We start from the raw sequence: 22,729 nt of genomic DNA, 5'->3' as shown, positions 1-22,729 counted from the left end.
GCTCAGGAGGCAGCATGGGAAAAAGCACAGAAGGTGCTTGTTTGAAAATTTACAAGTGGGTGGTGCAGGATGGCATCATGGGCTGATCGGAGGCGGGAGTCAATCTGTCAGTACTAAAGGCTCTATAGGCTCTAAAATAATATACAAATAAAGAACACAGGTTGCCATTCTGACTACTGATCACATCCATGTTTAATAAAAATGCTTTATTTGTAATTTATCTGCATTTACTGCAAACCTTCCAGTGTGCCCCTGCAGAATCTAAGTCCACTTTGCTGTGCAGCGCAGGGTGTGGCTTTACCTTAATTATCATTGTAAATTCCATGATCAGGGAGTCTGCCTGTCTGTGTATTGCAAAGCTCAATGCTCATCTGTTAGAGGGACAAGGTGGGTGAGGTAATATGTTTTTTGGACCAACTTCTGTTGGTGAGAGAGACAAGCTTTTGAGTCCCTCAGAGCTCTGCTTCAGGACTGGGAAAGGTACTTACCGCATCACAGCTAAATGCTATGTGCAACAGATTGTTTAGCATAAGTTAGCATGTATTATAAGGGACCATTCAAGGTAGAGTGGTCTGTTGACACAAAACGGCGGGGGAGGGGGGTATTAGTGAGTTACAGATTGTTGTAATAACCCATAAATCCAGTGTCTCTGTCCAGTACATGATTTTTAGTGTATAGCAGAATAATGAATTTAAGCTCCCAGGCTTGTCTTTTGAAAATGTTGTGCGGGTTTCCTTTGAAGATGAGGACTAAGAGGTCAGATATAGGGTGATCACTTTGTGAAAAGTGTTCATCCACCAGTGACAGGGTGGTTTTTGTCTTTTATTGTTTTCCTATATGAATTGTCTCTAATATCCTGGGACTGACACAGCTACAGCTACACATGCTTATCTATTGTCTAACATGCTATGTTAGCTGTAACACAGACCATGCCCAGTTTGGGTAGCTTGTGAAATCTGACAAGCTTGCATTCAAGATCATTCATCAATAATTTAATACGGCCTCTGGTGGTTATGTATTCTGCCAATTGAAACTTTCTTTCTGTTATCTTGGCCTGTTGAGAGTGGTTTATTCACTTTTTCCACACCATTCTCTAGCAGAGCACCCCCTCCCCCCTGCCATCTCTTTTCTAACTCAGCAGTTCAAGTCTTTTTAATCTCTCCTCATACAGCAGCTGTTCCATACCCTTAATCAGTTTTGCTGCCCTCCTCTGCACTTTTTCCAGTTCAAACATATCTTTTTTTGAAGTGGGATGACCAGAACTGCATGGTCATTCAAGGTGTGGGCATATCATGGATTTATATAGTGGCATTACATTTTCTGATTTAGGAACCATTAGGAAAGGTAATAACATTGTTAGCTTTTTTGACTGCCACTACACACTGAGCAGATGTTTTCAGAGAACTATCCACAATGACTCCAAGAGCTTTCTTGAGTGGTAACAGCTAATTTAGACCCCCTCATTGTGTATGTGTAGCTGGGATTATGTCTTCCAATGTGAATTACTTTGCATTTATCAACATGGAATTTCATCTGTCATTATGTTGCCCAGTCACCCAGCTTTGTGAGATCCCTTTGTAACTCTTTCCAGTCTGCTTTGGACTTAACTATCTTGAGTAATTTTGTATCATCTGCAGATTTTGCCACCTCACTGTTTACTCCTTTTTCAGGTCATTTATGAATATGTTGAACAGCACATGACTGCTTACTTTGCATAAGAGCCTTTGGTGTTGGAACTTGTCAGAGTTTTTCTGAAGGTCCAAGTGCATTGTGTTAATTGGATCAACCTGTATGTGTGCTTGTTGATACTCTCAAAGAATTGTAGTAGATTGGTGAGGCATGATTTCCCTTTACAAAAGGCTGAGTTGACTCTTCTCCAACATATCATGTTCATCTGTGAGCCTGATAATTCTGTTCTTTGCTATAGTTTTAATCAATCTGCCTAGTACTGAAGTTAGGCTTACCAGCCTGTAATTGCCAGGATCGCCTCTGAAGCCTTTTTAAAAAATTGACATTACATTAGCTATCCTCCAGTCATCTGGTACAGAAGCTGATTTAAGCAATAGGTTATTAGTTCTGCAATTTCTTGTATGAATTCCTTCAGAACTCTTGAATGAATACCATCTGGTCCAGGTAACATTACTGTTTAACTGATCAATTTGTTCCAAACCCACCTTGATTGACACCTGAGTCTGGGACAGTTTTTCAGATTCGTCACCTAACAAAAATAGCCTGGCTGTGGGAATCTCCTTCACATCCTCTGCAGTGAAGACCGATGTAAATAATTCATTTAGTTTCTCCGCAATGGCCTTGTCTTCCTTAAGCCTCCTTTAGCACCTCAATCAGCCAGTGGCCCCACTGCCAATCATTCTGGCAGGCTTCCTGCTTCTGGTGTACTTAAAATTCTTTGCTGTCAGTAGGGTGACCAGATAAATTGGGATGGGGGTGGGAGGTAATAGGCTCCTATATAAGACAAAGCACCATATTGGGACTGTCGCTATAAAATTGGGATATATGGTCACCCTAGCTGTCAGTTTGTCTCTTTTGCTAGTTGCTCTTCAAATTCTTTTTTGGCATGCCTAATTTTCCTTCGACACTTGACTTGCCAGAATTTATGCTCCTTTTTGTTTTCCTCAGTAGGATTTAACTTCCAATTTTTAAAGGATTCCTTTTTGTCTCTAACCACCTCTTCAACTCTGTTGTTTAGCCATGGTGGCATTTTTTTTGATCTGCGTGTTGTTGTTTTTTATTGCATTTTCTATTTTGGCTATACATTTAATTGAGCCTCTATTATGATGTGTTTAAAAAGTTCCATAGAGCTTGGAGGCATTTTATTCTTGCGATTATTCCTTTTAATTTCTGTTTAACAATCCTCATTTTTGTGTCGTTCCCCTCTTTGAAGTTAAATGCTACCGTGGTGGGTTTCTTTGGTATTTTCCCCCCAAAAGGATGTTAAATATAATTACATGATGGTTGCTATTACCCAGCATTTCAGCGATATTCACCTCTTAAACCAGATCCTGTGCTCCACTGAGGACTAAATCAAGAATTGCCTCCCTCCTTATAGGTTCCAGGACTAGCTGCTCCAAGAAGCAGTCAGTAATGATGTCTAGAAACTTTATTTCTGCATCTTGTCCTGAGGTGACATGTACCCAGTCACTATGGGGATAGTTGAAATCCCCCATTACCATTGGGTTTTCTGGTTTTGGAGCTTCTCTACTCTCCGAGAGCATTTCACCATCACCATCCTGGTTATGTTATTGGTGGTATATTCCTACTGTTAAACTCTTATTATTCAACCAGGGGATTTATATCCATAGGCATTCTATGGTACAGTCTGGTTTATTTGAGATTTTCACTATATATGACTCTCTGCTTTCTTTTACATATAGTGCCATTTCCCTACTCTGTCATTCCAATATATTTTGTAGATTCCAATGCCAGAAGAGACCATTGTGATCTAGTTTGATCTCCTGTATAACACAGACCATAGAACTTCCCCAAAATAATCCCCAGAACAGATCTTTTAGAAAAACAACCAATCTCGATTTAAAATTTGTCAATGATGGAGAATCCATCACGTCCCTCATGGTTAAAAATGTATGCTTTATTTCCAGTCTGACTTTGTGTACATATCCTGCCCTAATCTTGGGGCTGCCTCCTTCTGTGTTTGAGGACACTGGAATGGACCTGCTGGTCATAGAAGCCCCTAGTGAAAGCACAGTGCTAATGCTTGAACAGAAGAATACCCAAGATGCTTGGATGAGTTAAGATAAGCTCTTGCTAGAAGCTGAGAGCAACAGATGAATCCTCTTTTTCCTGAGTATAAATGTCTCCTTTCTGCTCTCTCTCTAGGGGGACTTGGGAGGCCTGAAGACCCTGCAGAAGCGGTGGACAACTTTCCTAAAGACCCAGCTGGTTTGCTTGGATCCAGAGAGTGGAACCAACTTCAATTTACTGAAGGATGTATTTACCTTGCACTCTGTAAACGGGACTTCTGCAGTGTTCTATGGTATCTTCTCAGCCCAGAGGTGAGTGCCTTTTCTGGCTCCGGCAGGTGCACATTGAATGGAAAGTGGAGATGCAAAGGAGAGTGATCCTCAGTCTTGTGATATGGCTGTGCTCTGCACACCAAGTCTGTGTCCCTGTGGACATCTCTGCCAGCAGAGCCAAGTGTATATCGTCTCAAGCAATGCAAGGATAGAATTAAGGAGGCAAAATCCTCACAACTTCTCACTTCCTTACAGATGCTAAAGCAGTAAGTGGGAGCATCCTGGTCCTTTGGTCCATTGACTGCTTTTATTCTCTTCACTCCTAGTTACGGCTGTTCATCTTGTGTGTAGCTCAGATCATTTTAATCTGGAAACACTGTTTCGGGGAACTTCGGTTTCTCTCTGAGTGACTGTCCACACAGATTCCACTCTTGACACACACACACGACCCGTGTGTGCAATAGCAGTGTCCATTGGGGCCAGGCGAGCACCCTGATGTCCTTGCATTTCCCCCAGTAACTGAAGGCATATAAGGTTGAGTGGGCTCAGCCACTGCTAAGTTCCTTAAAGCCCTTGGCTGTGAGACAGAATCCCTGCAGTGTTCATTCCCTTGCTTTGTGCGACTTAACTATTACCTTACTAATGTCTATAATTAGTGTTAGAGTAGGTAGAGTTAGTTGAGTTAGGTTTCCTCTCCTTGTTGGCTTTATAAAAACAACCCTCCCTTACCAAAATCCAAAACTTTTCATCTGTTTCCTTTTTTCCTAGAGCCCCCCCCGCATCATCTCTCCACAATACTAGAGGATGTTCTAATATCATAGAATCATAAAAATATAGGGCTGGAAGGCACCTTGAGATGTCATCTAGTTCAGCCCCTTACTAGGAGCCAGACCAACTGTGCCTAGATCATCCCTGGCAGATGTTTGTTTAACTTGTTCTTAAAAACTTCCAGTGGTGCAGATTCCAAGCCCTCCCTTGGACTCCTGTTCCAGAGCTTAACTTCCCTTAGAGTTAGAAAGTTTTCCCCAAAATCAAACCTAAATCTCCCTTGCTGCAGATTAAGCGGATTACTTTTTGTCCCACCTTCAGTGGACTTGGAGAACAATTGATCACAGTCTTCTTTATAACAGCCCTTAACATATGTGACACAGTACTCCAGCTCAGACCTCACCAGTGCCAAGCAGAGCAGGATGTGTATCTCCTGTGTCTGACATATGACACTCTTGTCAGTACACCCCAGAATATTAGTCTTTTTCTCAACTGCATCACATTGTTGGCTCAGATTTAATTTATGATGGGGAGCTGCTGATCCACCCCAGATCCTTTTCTGCAGTACTACTGCCTACCTTGTTTTGTAGCTATGCATTTGAGATGTATTTGTGTATTTAATTTTTCCTTCTTAAGTGTAGTACTTTGCACTTGTCTTTATTGAATTTCATCTTGCTGATTTTACACGAATCTTCTAAGTTCTCCAGGTCATTTTAAGAAATGTCCTGTCCTCCAGAGTGCTAGCAACCCCTCCCAGCTTGGTGTCATCCACAGATTGTATGAGCATATTCTCCTCTCCATTATTGATGTAATTGATGAAAATATTCAGTAGTATCAGATCCCTGTGGGGACCCACTAGATACGTCCTCCCAGTTTGACAGTAAACCATTGATAACTATTCTTTGAGTTTGGTCTTTCAACCAGTGGTGCACCCACCTTATACAGTAACTCCTCGCTTAACGTTGTAGTTATGTTCCTGAAAAATGCGACTTTAAGTTTAACGATGTTAACCGAATCCAATTTTCCCATAAGAATTAATGTAAATGAGTGAGGTTAGATTCCAGGGAAATTTTTTTCATCAGACAAAAGACTATATTATATATATTTATACACAGTATAAGTTATAAACAAACAATTTAATACTGTACACAGCAACGATGATTGTGAAGCTTGGTTGAGGTGGTGGAGTCAGAGGGTGGAAGAGGGTAGGATATTTCCCAGGGAATGCCTTACTGCTAAATGATGAGCTAGCACTCGGCTGAGCCCTCAAGGGATAACACATTGTTGCTAATGTAGCCTCACACTCTACAAGGCAGCACAAATGGAGGGAAGGGAGACAGCATGGCAGACAGAGACACGCACCATGTGTGAGAGGGAGATGCACATTGCCCCTTTAAGTACGCTGACCCCACTCTAAGTACATTGCCTTTTTAAATTAGATCAGCAAGTTGAGACAGCAGCTGCTGCGAGCAAGCTCCCTCCATCCTGAGCCCTGTCGTGTCCCCCGCTCTCCCGCCTGCTCTGTGGAGATGGGGTAAATGTGGGGCAGGAGCAGGGGGAAGGGGGACACCCTGACATTAGCCCCCTTCTTCCCCTTCCCACCCGCACAGTAAGCAGGAGGTTTCTGGGAGCAGCTCCAAGGCAGAGGGCAGGAGCAGCACAGGGCAGTGGGGGAAAGGACAGCTGAACTGCCGGCAATTGATAGCCTGCTGGGCAGCTGCCGCACAGGGAACTTAGGGGAACAGGGAGCTGATGGGGAGCTGCTGATCCACCCTGGATCCAAGCCTCCACCAACTAGCTGCAACGGGCTGCCTATAGCTTCCCCCCACCCACTAGAGCAGAGGTTGTAAAACTGGGGATCGGGACCCCTCAGGGGGTCGCAAGGTTATTATATGGGGGGGTCGCAAGCTGTCAGCCTCCACCTCAAACCCCGCTTTGCCTCCAGCATTTATAATGGTGTTAAATATATTTAAAAGTGTTTTTCATTTATAAGGGGGATCATACTCAGAGGCTTGGTATATGAAAGGGGTCACCAGTACAAAAGTTTGAGAACCACTGCACTAGGGCACTAACGCTGTGAAAGGAAATTACATGATAAATTACCTGACATATTCATGTTAGCTATAACCTCTGGGTGCTTACAAATTGATTGTTTAATAATTAGCTCTAATATCTTTTCAGATGTTTAAGTTAGGCTTACTGGTCTATAATTCCCCAGGTCCTTTTTGTTCCCCTTTTTAAAGATAGATACTATATTTGCCCTTCTCCAGTCTTCTGGGACATCCTGCATGAGTTCTCAAAGATAATCACTATGGGTTCCAAGATTGCTTCAGCTAATTCCTTAAGTACCCTAGAGAGAATTTCATCAGGCCTTGATGATTGATATAAATATTTTTTAATGTGTTCTTTCCCTATTCTGGCTTGTGTTCCTTGCAGCTTGTTGTTAATTGTGTTAAGCTTCTGATCACAATTAACTTTTTTAGGGAAGACTAAGGCAGAATAGCCATTAAGCATATCCAGCCTTCTCAATGTAATCCATTATTAGCTCTCCTTCCCCACTAAGTAGTGGACCTATACTTTCCTTTATTGTTTTCTTGCTCCTAATGTATTTATAGAACCTCTTCTTAATGCCTCTTGTGTTCCTTGTTAAGTGTAACTCATTTTGTGCCTTAGCTTTTCTGATTTTATCCCTATGTGCTTATCATAGGAATGGAAAGGACCTTGAGAGGTCATCTAGTCCAGTCCCCTGCACTCATGGCAGGACTAAGTATTATCTAGATCATCCCTGACAAGTGTTTGTCTAACCTATTCTTAAAAATCTCCAATGATGGTGATTCCACAACCTCCCTAAGTAATTTATTCCAGTGCTTAACCACCCTGACAATTAGGAAGTTTTTCCTAATTTCCAACCTAAACCTCCCCCACTGCAACTTGAAACCATTACTCCTTGTTCTGTCATCTGGTACCACTGAGAACAATCTAGAGCCATCCTCTTTGGAACCCCCTTTCAGGTAGTTGAAAGCAGCTATCAAATCCCCCCCTCATTCTTCTCTTCTGCAGACTAAACAATCCCAGTTCCCTCAGCCTCTCCTCGTAAGTCATGTGCTCCAGCCCCCTAATCATTTTTGTTGCCCTTTGCTGGACTCTTTCCAATTTTTCCACATCCTTCTTGTAGTGTGGGGTCCAAAACTGGACACAGTACTCCAGATGAGGCCTATGATCACGTCCCTTGATCTGCTGGCAATGCCCCTACTTATACAGCCCAAAATGCGTTTGCCTTCTTGGCAACAAGAGCACACTGTTGACTCATATCCAGCTTCTCGTCCACTGGAACCCCTAGGTCCTTTTCTGCAGAACTGCTGCCTAGCCATTCTGTCCCTAGTCTGTAACAGTGAATAGGATTCTTCCATCCTAATTGCAGTAGCCTGCACTTGTCCTTGTTGAACCTCATCAGATTTCTTTTCGCCCAATCCTGTAATTTGTCTAGGTCCCTCTGTATCCTATCCCTATCCTCCAGCATATCTACCACTCCTCCCAGTTTAGTGTCATCTGTAAACTTGCTGAGGGTGTAGTCCACACCATCCTCCAGATCATTAATGAAGATATTGAACAAAACCCGCCCCAGGACCGACCTTTGGGGCACTCCACTTGATACCGGCTGCCAACTAGACATGGAGCCATTGATCACTACCTGTTGAGCCCGACGATCTAGCCAGCTTTCTATCCACCTTATAGTCCATTCATCCAGCCCATACTTCTTTAACTTGCTGGCAAGAATACCGTGGGAGACAGTATCAAAAGCTTCCAGGAGAAGCAAAAAGGCCAGAGAGGCCAGGCTCAAGCTTTTCCAGCTTGAGAAATCTATGCAGGCCTCTGCAGACCCTGGGAGACCTGATTCTCTTCCCACCTCAGCATTGGCAAGCTGGGACTAGGCCCCGAATCCTTCAGTTGCCCCCTCACATAAACCCCACTTGTTTGCCACATCGGCAGAAAGAAGCATCACTCAAGGGAAAGGCTAGACATTAGTTGTCTTCTTTAACTTTGAGTAGGAGACACAAGAGCTCTTCTGAGGCCTCTTCCATAAAGAGCCACATGTCAGAGTCCTGCTCTAGTACCTCAGTGCCAAAGAGAGAGACAACACAATGGTTCCTTCGGACTCCAAGGATCATCCATGAAGCGCTATCTGCAGCACCAAGCTTGATGTCAAAAGCCCAGTACCAATAACAGTTCTCTCTGTGCCAACTGACAACATGGTACCGGGCACTTCGGTGCTTACCGTCCTGGCACCAATTCATGGTACCGGGTGACCTCTTTCTGCGCTTGGTACTGGGGTCTCTTCTGCTGAAGCACTTAAGGGAATCGCCACTAAATCCTTAGCTCCTCAGTCTCGTGCTGTGCCGGTACGGGTATTCTCAGGCCTGAAACCAAGAGTACCTGGCAGAATGGCTTCTCCCCTGGAGGAAGTTACTACTTGTCCTACTCTCCTGAACAGAGTGGAGGATCTTCCCACGTGCATGTCCCATCTCTCCCTTGGGTGGTACAGTGGGAAGCTGAGAGAGAATCTAGGAATGATTCTCACAAAAAGAGGTCAGGTTCACACAGGGAGTCCCCTGGCTGGTATCCACCCATGCATTCTCCCCAATGTCATCTTTATCAACCTTGGCTATATTGGTCACCACGGGGAGGAATGCCTATTCTGGGAAGCAGGTCTACTCCACTTCATATTGAATGTTGAAGAGGTGGCGCCCTGTTTCCTTCCTCTGTAACTGATGGGATGCTGGCAATGTTCATTCCCAATCTAACTCTCAAAATCTCTTTCCTTTTAAGGTGTATGAGAAAGGAGCTTTCCCTCCTACATAGGAATTTTTCTCACAATTGATTTTCACTGTGTTCTGCTTTCAATATCACATTTTACCTAATTATTTATGGAATTCCTTTTGTTATTTCAGTTACCTGACTGACAAGCTAAAGGGATTTCTAATTCAGTCATTATTACTGACATCTGTGGTAACCGGCAATTCTTAATGAGTTAAAAACATCTTTCAATGGGTCATTATTTTATGCATCACAGAAGACATCTGCAACAACAAAATACCTCTCCATAGTCACAGAACATAGCCGGATCATAAGTACCCCTTATCAGTTACCCAATCTTGTTTATTACACTTCTGTAAATATCTTTTGTTAGTTTTGAGAGGTCCTTTCCTGAACATCTGGACTCTTAGACCGAGAGGTGCAGGGGATAGTTAGGTACAGCCAATACTTAATTATATCAGAGGGGTAGTTGTGTTAGTCTGGATCTGTAAAAAGCAACAAAGAGTCCTGTGGCACCTTATAGACTTACAGAAGTATTGGAGCATAAGCTTTCGTGGGTGAATACCCACTTCGTCACACGCATCTGATGCGTCTGATGAAGTGGGTATTCACCCACAAAAGCTTATGCTCCAATACTTCTGTTAGTCTATAAGGTGCCACAGGACTCTTTGTCGCTTTTTACTTAATTATATACATTCTAAAGTGCTAGTCACACACTAAGTTCAGTTTAGGAACCAACACTCTGAGCCCTTAGACTCCAGGCACACTTCTGGCTAATACAGCAAGGATTCTGGGAGTATAATCAGTATACAAAGGACAATGAGAAAAATCATGAAAATGTTAATATTTACTAACAGTGGAAACACTGAACATTCCACTTTAGGTAATTCGGGAGAAGCAGCGCAAACTCCTGGACGCGCATCACATGGCAAAACTGGAGAGCCTGATTGCTTATAAATGAGGTCCTGCTCAAACTCACCAAGGCAACCTGGCACCCCTCTGCTTCTATCCCAGCTATGTCCAAAAGAGTTGACAGGAGGTAGCAAGTACTTGCCAAAGAGTACTCTCTGCATCCTGCTCCTAGGTCCCCCTTAGTACAAGCAGTCCAGGAGAGATTTAAGCTGTGCAGGGTCCTCTGAAGTCTACTCCTTATAAGAAGGTCCTAAAGAAATTAGACCTTTTTGGCTGGAAGGTCTATTCAACAGGAAATATAGAGATGAGGATAGCCAACCACTGCTCCCAAAATATGACTCCTTAATTGGGATAGACTCTCCAAGTTGGTAGACAAACTACCAAGAGAACACCAAGAGGAGCTGAAGAGCCTCATTTCCGAAGGCCAACTCGGTGCCAGGACATGGCTTCAAGCTGTGTTGGATGTGTCTGATGTGGCAGCAAGAACTCTGCCCACTGCCATCTCAGTGAGGAGATCTTTCTGGCTTCAGGCATCTGGAATCCCTAAAGGTTCAAGTAACCACAGAGGACCTTCTGTTTTGAGGGCAGTGATTTATTCAGCAGCAGTGCAAACAAGGCACTTCACACGCTTAAAAATTCAAGAGAAACCCTGTACTCTTTGGTGCTGTCTATTGCTACTTTGTATAGGTAGTAGCCTTTCTACAGACAAAAAGACCCTTGTCCCAGTACTACCCACAGCAAAGATCACCTGAGCCTCTGAGGAATGGGTAGAGATTTCACCGCAGGAGATTTTCTGCCCTCTCCTCCTTGGCTGCTCCACAGTCTGGAGCATCAAGCATGCAAAACATTTGTTGCATATCTTGAGAGCCTGACTGGACCCTTCTCCCCTGCCCCTCCCCTTTGGCAACTGCCTTTCATATTTTCAGGAAACCTGGGCTGGGATAAGTTTGGATTGGTGCGTCCTTGAGATAGTGAACGTCCAGTTGCAGGCTGTTCTCCTGCTCCCCCACCCCCTTCCTGTCCCTCCTCAGGGACCCTTCTCATGACTGTTGGAGCAGGAGGTAGACGTCCTCCTACAATTGGCAGCAGTAGAAGGAAGTGCCCCTAGAGTTCAGGGCAAGGGCTTCTTATTGATCACAAAATAGTAGGAATAGAAGAAAGGGGTGTGGAGACCTATCCTCGATCTTCAGAGTCTCAAACCCTTTGTCCATCATTTCAAATTCCAAACGGTTACTCTTGCTTCTGTAACCTCCTCTTTGGATCATCTTGACTGGTTTACAGCTCTTACCCTACAAGATGCCTATGTTTGCATTTCCATTCATCCAACTAACAGAAAATACCTGAGATTCCTAGTAGGATCATCACACTATCAATACAGAATCCTACCTTTGGGCAACTCCACATGTCTTCACCAAGGTCATGGCCACAGTGGAAGTTTATCTACATACCCCTGAATATGTAAACTGTAAACCAGAAGGCTCACACCTTTGGTGGGATTCAGGGAACATGCTAGAACTGCAAGGGGGACAGCCCTAATTTTAGGATCTAAGCAATTGGGTCCTGTGTGTCTGCACTGTCGAGACATGTCAGACTTGCAATCTGCCCCTGGATGGCATGTGGAGAGGCCGAAAACGGGGGACAGTGTCTAAACTCTGCACAGGTCAGCAAGCTAAAAGCACATGGGATTCAGTGGTTGGGTCCCTCCAAAAGGCAAGCACAACTAGATCTCTGACAGAGGTCCCTCAGGAATATCAGGGGAAGGGCTTCTATTCCCTGTACTTTCTCAATCCCAATACCATGGATGGTCCGAGACCCATCCTGGAATGCAGGAGGCTAAACAAGTTCATCGGGATCTCAGAGTTAAGGATTCTCACCTTGGGAAATTATCATCCTCCTCTGTCACAAGGAGACTGGTACCCGGCTCTCAGCTTGACTCCTCTTTCCACGGGGCCATCAGGAAGATGTACCGTGGATAGCTAAAATTCTGAGTGAGACAGAGGCATTACCAGCACAAAGTACTTCCCTTTTGGCTGTCCATGGCTCCAAGGGCATTCACAAAGTACCCATTTCAGACATCAGGGGATCCACGTCTTTCCCTACCTAGATGGCTGTCTGATAAAAGATGGGTCAGACTCCATAGCCCAAACTTGCCATTTGTTTCACAGCCTGGACCTGCAAATCAGGATCAGGCTTGACTTCTCCCAACTGTCTGAGAGTCATGTTCATTGGAGAGTGTTTGGATTCAATTAGGAAAAAGCTGTCTTACCCGGCGAGAGGGTCCTTCGGGCTCTTACCGGGCTGAAGACTGCTTGGACTCAGCTCAGGGGCGTGAGGCAAACTCACAGCCAAACCAGGGCTCCTCACCCAGCTGCTGTGGTGACTCAGCACTCAGGTATTAATTAACAACCTATCACTGAGCAGAGCCTGGGTCAAATGAGCCCAGGGTCAGGTATTTCCACAACCCCAGCAGAGCTGCAGATCCATCTGAGCAACAGCGCTACCTGGCCAAGAACCCTCCTGCTGCCTGGAGTACACAAGACTCCAGTGATTCCCAGCCTGCTTCTGCCCCAGCTTTGCCTGAGCCCTGTCCCAGCATTGTCCTTGCCCTGCACTAACCTCACTCCAGCCTGGCCTCTACCTCCTGATCACCCCCCAAACCCTCGGACTCTGACTACCCATTTTTGACCATCAGCCCGTATCTGGACTCTGGCTCCGGTATCAGTTTGGTGTGTCTTTGGACTCTGACTACCCAGCTTCGACCTCTGGCCTGCACCTAGACTCTGGCTACGATTTAGATTCTGGTTTGGCTATGACTCTGATCTCAGTTTTGACCCTGGCCTGTACCAAGATCTCGATTCCAGGACCACTGTTGGCTGAGGCCCAACCTTACTCCTAGCTGCGGCCCATGCTCCAACCACTAGGCCTGATTATGGGAGGCAGCGCCTGACAGTGGGTCTTAGGAGAGCTATTAGCCAGGATGGGCAGGGATGCAAAACCATGCTCTGAAGTGTCCCTAGCCTCTGTTTGCCAAAAGCTGGGAGTGGGGGGATATGGGATGGATCACTCGTTGATTACCTGTTCTGTTCATTCCCTCTGAGGCACCTGGTATTGGCCTCTGTTGGAGGATGGGATACTGGGATAGATGGGCCATATGTCTGACCCAGTATGGCCGTTCTTATGTTCACGTACATCGTGCCTGTCTGTTCTAAGCCCATTAACACAACAGATGCCTCCAATCTGGACTAGAAAGTGCATGTCAATACCTAGAGATGCATGGATTATGGAACCAATGGGAAGCAAAACTCCACCTCAATGTGCTAGAGGTCAGAGCCTTAATGGACCTTAACTCCTTTACCTTTGTGCCTTGTTCTTATTCACCAACTCTGCATCTGGCTGTGGAAAAGAATGCACAGAGGGACTCTGTCAGTAGGAAGATGTGGGACCAACATGAGTGGTCACTGAAGACTACAGTGGTGATACATTCATAGATTCCAAGGCCAGAAGGAGCTACTGAGATCCATCTAGTCAGATCTGCTGTATAACACAGGCTATAGCATTTCCCAACTATAATTCCTAGAGCATATTTTTTTAGAAAATCATCCAATCTTGATTTTAAAATACCCTGTGATGGAGAATCCAGCCTGACCCTTAATACATTGTTCCAATATTTTTATTCTCACTGTTAATTAGCTCCTCATTTCCAGTCCTGAATTTGTCCAGCTTCAGTTTCCAGCCATTGGATTGTCTTAGACCTTGCTCTGCTAGATTGAAGTCCCCATTATCAAATATTTATTTCCCATGTAGATACTTATAGACTGTAATCAAGTCACCCCTTAAATTTCTCTTCTTAAGCTAAATAGATTGAGCTCTTTGAGCCTCTTACTATAGGCATGTTTTCTAATTCTTCTCATGGCTCTTCTCTGAATCCTCTCCAATTCATAGTGATCAACGGCTCCATGTCTAGTTGGCAGCTGGTTTCAAGTGGAGTGCCCCAGGTGTCGGTCCTGGGGCTGGTTTTGTTCAATATCTTCATTAATGATCTGGAGGATGGTGTGGACTGTACTCTCAACAAGTTTGCAGATGACACTAAACTGGGAGGAGTGGTAGATACGCTGGAGGGTAGGGACAGGATACAGAGGGACCTAGACAAATTAGAGGATTGGGACAAAAGAAACCTGATGAGGTTCAACAAGGGCAAGTGCAGAGTCCTGCACTTAGGACAGAAGAATCCCATGCACTGTTACAGACTAGGGACCGAATGGCTAGGCAGCAGTTCTGCAGAAAAGGACCTAGGGGGTTACAGTGGACGAGAAGCTGGATATGAGTCAACAGTGTGCCCTTGTTGCCAAGAAGGCTAACGGCATTCTGGGCTGTATAAAATGGGGCATTGCCAGCAGATCGAGGGACGTGATCGTTCCCCTCTATTCGACATTGGTGAGGCCTCATCTGGAGTAGTGTGTCCAGTTTTGGGCACCATACTACAAGAAGGATGTGGAAAAATTGGAAAGAGTCCAGCGGAGGGCAACAAAAATCATTAGGGGGCTGGAGCACATGACTTATGAGGAGAGGCTGAGGGAACTGGGATTGTTTAGTCTGCAGAAGAGAAGAATGAGGGGGGATTTGATAGCTGTTTTCAACTACCTGAAAGGGTGTTCCAAAGAGGATGGATCTAGACTGTTCTCAGTGATACCTGATGACAGAACAAGGAGTAATGGTCTTAAGTTGCAGTTGGGTAGATTTAGGTTGGATATTAGGAAAAACTTTTTCACTAGGAGGGTGGTGAAGCACTGGAATGGGTTACCTAGGGAGGTGGTGGAATCTCCTTCCTTAGAGGTTTTTAAGGTCTGGCTTGACAAAGCCCTGGCTGGGATGATTGAGTTGGGAATTGGTCCTGCTTTGAGCAGGGGGTTGGACTAGATGACCTCCTGAGGTCCCTTCCAACCCTGATACTCTATGATTCTATCAACATCCTTCTTGAATTGTGGACACCAGAACTGGACACAATATTGCAGCAGCAGTTGCACCAGTGCCAAATACAGAGGTAAAATAGCCTCTTTGTTTCTACTTGAGATTCCCCTGTTTACATAATCCAGGATCACATTAGTTGTTTTGGCCACAATGTTGCACTGGGAGCTCATGTTCACCTGATTATCCACCATGACCCCCAAATCTTTTTCAGTCACTGCTTCCCAGGATAGAGTTTCCCCATCCTGTAAGTAAGGCCGATGTTCTTTGTTCCTAGATGGATCCATTTACGTTTCATTGTGTTCAAATGTATATTGTTTGCTTGTGCCCAGCTTACTGATCACTCTGCATTGGTGACTGTCCTTGGAACAGTAGACCGTGTCAGCCGGATGCTTTGGGAAGACCTTGAGTGGTTTTTGAAACGAGTATAATCAGATTAATCTTCTTCATTTGGGGACTTCTCCATATGGACGTATTTGCTACAAGAGCAAACAGAATGCCATCAGTTCTGTTTCAGAGTAGGTCACAGCCCCAGATCCCTTGCAGATGCGTTCCTCCTTCCCTGGGAGTTGAGTCTGACATACGTTTTTCCCCAGTACCGCTCGTTCCCAAGGTCATCCCATGTGATTCTGATTGCCCCAGCTTGACTTAGGCAACACTGGTTCTCCAACCTACAAAAATTCTCTTTTCAATGACCTCTAATGCTTCTCCCAGACAAAGACACAGTATGCCTGCATGACCGTCAAGTCCTTCACCCAAATCCCAACAGCATCCACCTGATGGCTTGGCTGTCGGATGGCTGTGCAAAGTATTCTATAGAACAGCAGAAAAACATCTACTTTGAGTACTTATCTCTATAAGGGGAAACATTTTGATCTGAGAGTCATAACTTCCCTCAGGAACAAAATTCTAAATTGTCTTGGAATATCTCCTACATCTTAAGGAATGTGACTGTCTACTAGCTCACTAAAAGTACACTTAGCTGCAATCTTGGCTATCTACCCTCCTAACCAGGTGCAGTCAATTTTCTCTAACTCCATGGAGGCTGGATTTTTAAAAAGAGATAAATAGAACTCATCCTCCTATCGGGGCTCTGGTTCCTCCTTGAGACTTGACCCTTGTATTATCTGCTCTGATAGGGCCTCCATTTGAGCCAATGGCGACCTGCTCTTTAGCCCACCCATTAGCAAATGTGTCCTTCCTGGTGGCTATCACGTGGGCAAGAGAAGTGGGCAGAGCTGCAAGTCCTGATGGCAGGTCCCCCATACCACATTCTATAAATACAAAGTCTCAATGAAACCACATCTGGAATTTCTAATGAAGGTGGTGTCCAGCTCCCACCATAACCAGGCAATCCATCTGCCTACCTTTTCCCTGAGAAGTGTATGCATAAAGATGAGGAGAGACTCCCTACACTAGATGTTTGTTGTGTCCTCTTTTTATATAGACCACATCTATTTACCGTATATACTCGATCATAAGCCAGTTTGTTTATAAGCCGACACCCCCCCCCCCCCCGATGGATAAGTAAAAATGGAAAATTTTTATAACCCGTTCATAAGCTGACCCTATAATTCAGGGGTCAGCAAACTTTGGCTCCCGGGCCATCAGGATAAGCCGCTGGTTTGTTTACCTCGAGCGTCCACAGACACGGAGGTAAACCTAAGTAAACAAAGTGTCCCGGCGCGCCAGCTGCTTACCCTGACGGCTTGGGACAGCAACTGGTGGGGAAATGTTGGGGGGTTGGGGGGAGAAGGTGGGAGTCAAGGGAGTAACCCCTGTGACTACCCCCCACATGACCTCACCTCTAGCCGAGGACCCCCACACTCTACTCGTCCCATCCCTTCGCACCTTATCTGGGGAGGGCCAGGGGAGGATGTCTCTGACCTGGCTGGAGCTGCTCTGGCAGGCTGGGCAGCGCTGCCGCAGCCTGCTCCGGTGGGCCAGACCGGGTGGCATGGCCACAGCATGTTCCAGCGGGCTGGGCCGGGCAGGGCAGCATGGCCCAGCGTGCTCCGGTGCCTGGCCGGCGTGGCCACAGCCCGCTCTGGGGGGCGGGACCGAGCGGCACGGCTGCAGCCTGCCAGCCCCGGAGCTGCAGCTGCTTCGGAGGCTGGTGGGGGAGAGCGGCATGGCCAGAAGTGGAGAGACGCTGGCCTCGCCTCTTCCCTTCTCTCTCTGCCGGCTGTGCTGCCTCTCCTTGCTGCCTCTGTTGGGGGAAGGGGGGGCTGTGTCCCACCTCTCCCTCTCTATACCCATTCATAAGCCGACCCCCGTCTCTGGTGCTTCCCTTTTTTACTAAAAAAAATTCAGCTTATAAACAAGTATATACGGTATATCCCATCCAGGATGGATAAAGGGTCAGGCAGTTTCAGCCCAGGAAATTTCTCGCTGGATAATCTCATGTTATGAGTAGGGTTGCCAATTTTGATTGGGCATATTCTTGGAGATTTCATCACATTACATAATCTTTAATTACAGATTAATCTTTAATTCATGGAGACTCCAGGACAATCCTGGAGGGCTGGCAACCCTAGTTTATGAGCTAGCTAACACCTTATGTCCTCCAAGAGTGGCAGCGCATTCTACCACAGCCCAAGCAACTTGCCTGACTTTGTTGAGAGATGTACCTATAGATGGCCACCGAGAGCGGGTTCGGGCCCCGATGAAAAATTTTTTTTGGGCCCCCCAGCAAGGGCGGACCAGCTAAACAGAGCCAATAGGGGGGTGGGGGAGCCAGGCCCCCGGGCTCCCCTTCCGGACCGCCAGGCCCTGGTAATTTGTACCGGCTTCCCCCCCTCTTGTCAGCCCTGCCTATAGAGGACATCTGTAAAGCAGAGACATGGTCCTCGAGGCACATCTTTGCCAAGCATTATGTGATTATTGCAGCCTCCAGAGCTGACTTGACTTTAGGAGAGCAATGGTTCAATCCCTTTTCAAATTGACTCCAGGCCCCACCACCACGATGCACTGCTTGGGTGTCATCTACGTGGAATCACATAAAGAAGAAAAATCTGTTACTTAACTGCATTATGACTGTGTGAGAGCCCACAGCCTACCCTCCTTCCCCTCGTCCTTGGAGTCTATCTCATCATGATTCTGGTGTGAAAGAACTTGAAAGGGAATCGGGGACTCCACCATTTATGTCCTTGGCCCATGGCATGGGGAGTAGGGTTGCTAACTTTCTAATTTTTGGAAACCAGACACACACACCCCGCCCCACCTCTTTTCCCCCTAGGCCCTGCCCCCTGTCCTGCCTCTTCCCCCATCACTCACTGCTCTCCCTCTTCCTGATTGCTCAATCCTCTCCACCTCCCTCCCTCTCCCCAGCTGGGCTCTCTCTGTTCTGGGGCTGGGACAGGAGCTGCAGCCTGATGTGATGCAGGTAGGAGACAGCCCCGGCTGAGCAGGGGCTGGTGCAGGTTGATGACCTGGTGCCTCCCCTCCCCTTCCTCCCCCGCCCACAGTAATCGGACTTTTGGTGTCTGGTCCCCTTTTTCACTGGACTTTCCAGTCGAAAACTGGACACCTGGCAACCCTAGTTGGGAGGTGCAGGCACATGCTGTGTCATGAACTCTTTGGCTCGAGCACACTGGGTGCACCCACACCGAAGGAGAAGAGAGACACAACACATCTTGAAGTACAACAACTACAATATAGGAAAATAACCATTTTATCAAACAAGACCAGGCCCGAGTTCTGCTGACAGTGCCACACTGTGATATGTAGGTCTGATACTGGGGAACCCCTGGATTTGACATGGGAAGCTGCTTTTGCCTGTGCCAGCTCTTCTGCATCTACTGTTATAATGCTTTATGGTGACACATCTGCCAGGAGAATTAGAGTCCCATCCTTTACTGCTGAGCCCTACTTACACAGCCTTCCCTGAAGGCAATTGGGTAATGGGCCCACACCCCAATTTCTTCCCTAATGTGGTTACTGATTTTCACTTGTCTTCCCCAAATCTTTCCCCTTCAATAGAGGTTAGCGAACACCCTGACACAAGCATATGCATGACATTAAAAGTGCTCCTAACTGCTACCTAATGGAACAAAATCTTTTCGTAATCCCCAAAGTAGAGTTAGGGGACAGGCTATTTCCTCCTGATAGATAGATCCCACTGGGTCAAATCCTCTATAGGAACATGCTATGGGTTAGCAGATATCCCATCCCATTGCAACCAAGGTGTCTTATAAGGCTTGCCTTCTGTAATGTCCTCAGTGTAGAAATATGCAGAGCGCAATTCTTACCTTCATAGCATCACTTTTGCCCTAGCTTTGAGATCTGGTGCATAGTTCAGGAGAGCAATTTTTCAATCACTTATCTAAATATCTTCCTCATTCCCTGCTCTTTAGGGGTTTCTTACCGCTCATGAGTGAATTTCGCCAAAGTACATATCTACTGATAATGCCTATAACTGGATTCATAGAGTTTAAGGCCAGAAGGGGCCATTAGATCACCTACTGTGACCTTCTGTATATCACAGGCCATTACCTTCACTCAGTTACCCCTGTATTGTGTTTGACTAAGGCACACCTTCCAGAAAGGCATCCGGTACTGATCTGAAAACATCAAGAGCTGGAGAATTCACCACTTCCCATGATACTTTGGTCCAATGGCTAATCTCTCTTTGGTTTTTTTAATTGTCCCTAACTTCTGATTTGAATTATCTTCCTCCAGCATCTAGACATTGAGTCTTGTTATGCTTTTCTCTGCTAGATTAAAGAGCCCTTTAGTACCTGGCATTTTTCCTCCATGATGGTATTTATACACTGTAATCAAGTCACCTCTAAATCTTCTTTTTGATATGCTAAATAGAAACTTGAGAGGTTGTATGGGCCACCCTCCTTATTTAACTTCACACAAATCATTCCATGGTGCCACTGAGTCTGAGGATTCTCCCCTGACAATCTGCTCAAAGCTTCTCTTACAGCTAATTAACCTCCCTTTCTGTTTCTCCTTCAGGGACGGCGGGCAGGTCTCAGCTGTCTGTGCCTACAGCATTCGGGACATCCAGAAAGCCATGAATGGCCGTTTCAAGGAATTTAAACATGACTGTGACAAGTGGACAAGTGTCATGGGTGGGGATGTCCCTGAGCCACGGCCAGGCGCAGTAAGTGATGAGAACTGTGCTGGCTACTGGACAGATACAGATCTGTTCTTTTTTTCTTTTTCATGAACAGGGCTGTGGACCTTCAGGCTTTGGCCTAGAACACTGCGTGGGGAGGTGACGGAGGTGTTGACTAACATATGCTGCCTAGTATATATACGTAGCATATTAATAATATGTACCACATCATTCATACACATATCTACCTATCTATCTATCTATCTCAGTATGAAGTAAGCACAAATATTATAGCAGTTATATAGCCTAAATTGGCCTATAATTTTTATATAACCCTGATAACTTATGCTAAGTGTCCCGTAACCTTTGCATTCACTAAAATAAGTTTTGGCTTTAAGCAAATAAAAAAGCCGTCAAAATTGATACAGATGAGTGCTTTACCATCGGAGCAAAAAGAAAATTACTCTCACAGGCCTGTACTGGAACATCCCAAAGGAAGAGGACATAACAAATAATTGTTTTACCCTAGTACAAAACTAGAAGGTGGCGTCATACCCTTTGGTACCTAAAATGCATGTGTACAGAATAAAGCGATAAGGTTTATAGATTCATAGATTCATAGATTATAGGACTGGAAGGGACCTCGAGAGGTCATCGAGTCCAGTCCCCTGCCCGCATGGCAGGACCAAATACTGCCTAGACCATCCCTAATAGACATTTATCTAACCTACTCTTAAATATCTCCAGAGACGGAGATTCCACAACCTCCCTAGGCAATTTGTTCCAGTGTTTAACCACCCTGACAGTTAGGAACTTTTTCCTAATGTCCAATCTAGACCTCCCTTGCTGCAGTTTAAACCCATTGTTTCTGGTTCTATCCTTAGAGGCTAAGGTGAACAAGTTCTCTCCCTCCTCCTTATGACACCCTTTTATATACCTGAAAACTGCTATCATGTCCCCTCTCAGTCTTCTCTTTTCCAAACTAAACAAACCCAATTCTTTCAGCCTTCCTTCATAGGTCATGTTCTCAAGACCTTTAATCATTCTTGTTGCTCTTCTTTGGACCCTTTCCAGTTTCTCCACATCTTTTTTAAAATGCGGCGCCCAGAACTGGACACAGTACTCCAGCTGAGGCCTAACCAGAGCAGAGTAGAGCGGAAGAATGACTTCTCGTGTCTTGCTCACAACACACCTGTTAATGCATCCCAGAATCATGTTTGCTTTTTTTGCAACAGCATCACACTGTTGACTCATATTTAGCTTGTGGTCCACTATAACCCCTAGATCCCTTTCTGCCGTACTCCTTCCTAGACCGTCTTTTCCCATTCTGTATGTGTGAAATTGATTTTTCCTTCCTAAGTGGAGCACTTTGCATTTGTCTTTGTTAAACTTCATCCTGTTTACCTCAGCCCATTTCTCCAATTTGTCCAGATCATTTTGAATTATGACCCTGTCCTCCAAAGTAGTTGCAATCCCTCCCAGTTTGGTATCATCCGCAAACTTAATAAGCGTACTTTCTATGCCAATATCTAAGTCGTTGATGAAGATATTGAACAGAGCCGGTCCCAAAACAGACCCCTGCGGTACCCCACTCGTTACGCCTTTCCAGCAGGATTGGGAACCATTAACAACAACTCTCTGAGTACGATTATCCAGCCAGTTATGCACCCACCTTATAGTAGCCCCATCTAATTTGTATTTGCCTAGTTTATCGATAAGAATATCATGCGAGACCGTATCAAATGCCTTACTAAAGTCTAGGTATACCACATCCACCGCTTCACCCTTATCCACAAGGCTCGTTATCCTATCAAAGAAAGCTATCAGATTGGTTTGACATGATTTGTTCTTCACAAATCCATGCTGGCTATTCCCTATCACCTTACCACCTTCCAAGTGTTGGCAGACGATTTCCTTAATTACTTGCTCCATTATCTTCCCTGGCACAGAAGTTAAACTAACTGGTCTGTAGTTACCTGGGTTGTTTTTATTTCCCTTTTTATAGATGGGCACTATATTTGCCCTTTTCCAGTCTTCTGGAATCTCTCCCGTCTCCCATGACTTTCCAAAGATAATAGCTAGAGGCTCAGATACCTCCTCTATTAGCTCCTTGAGTATTCTAGGATGCATTTCATCAGGCCCGGGTGACTTGCAGGCATCTAACTTTTCTAAGTGATGTTTAACTTGTTCTTTTTTTATTTTATCCGCT

The 22,729-nt window shown here is 45.4% G+C and overlaps 1 protein-coding gene across 1 annotated transcript in view; it reads left to right on the top strand.

Moving 5' to 3' along the window:
* Window positions 1–22,729, top strand: part of SEMA4F (ssemaphorin 4F) — a 189,498-nt gene that overhangs the window by 115,610 nt on the left and 51,159 nt on the right. Inside the window, exons 8-9 of the mRNA XM_054030174.1 lie at window positions 3,856–4,031; window positions 20,418–20,565. Coding sequence (XP_053886149.1) covers window positions 3,856–4,031; window positions 20,418–20,565 — 324 coding nt within the window. The remainder of the gene's footprint in view (window positions 1–3,855; window positions 4,032–20,417; window positions 20,566–22,729) is intronic.

The sequence above is a fragment of the Malaclemys terrapin genome, chromosome 5 (genome assembly GCF_027887155.1).
Source record: "Malaclemys terrapin pileata isolate rMalTer1 chromosome 5, rMalTer1.hap1, whole genome shotgun sequence".
Lineage (NCBI taxonomy): Eukaryota > Metazoa > Chordata > Testudines > Emydidae > Malaclemys > Malaclemys terrapin.
Note: the sequence above shows the minus strand (reverse complement) of the source record. Positions and strands in the feature narration are given on the sequence as shown.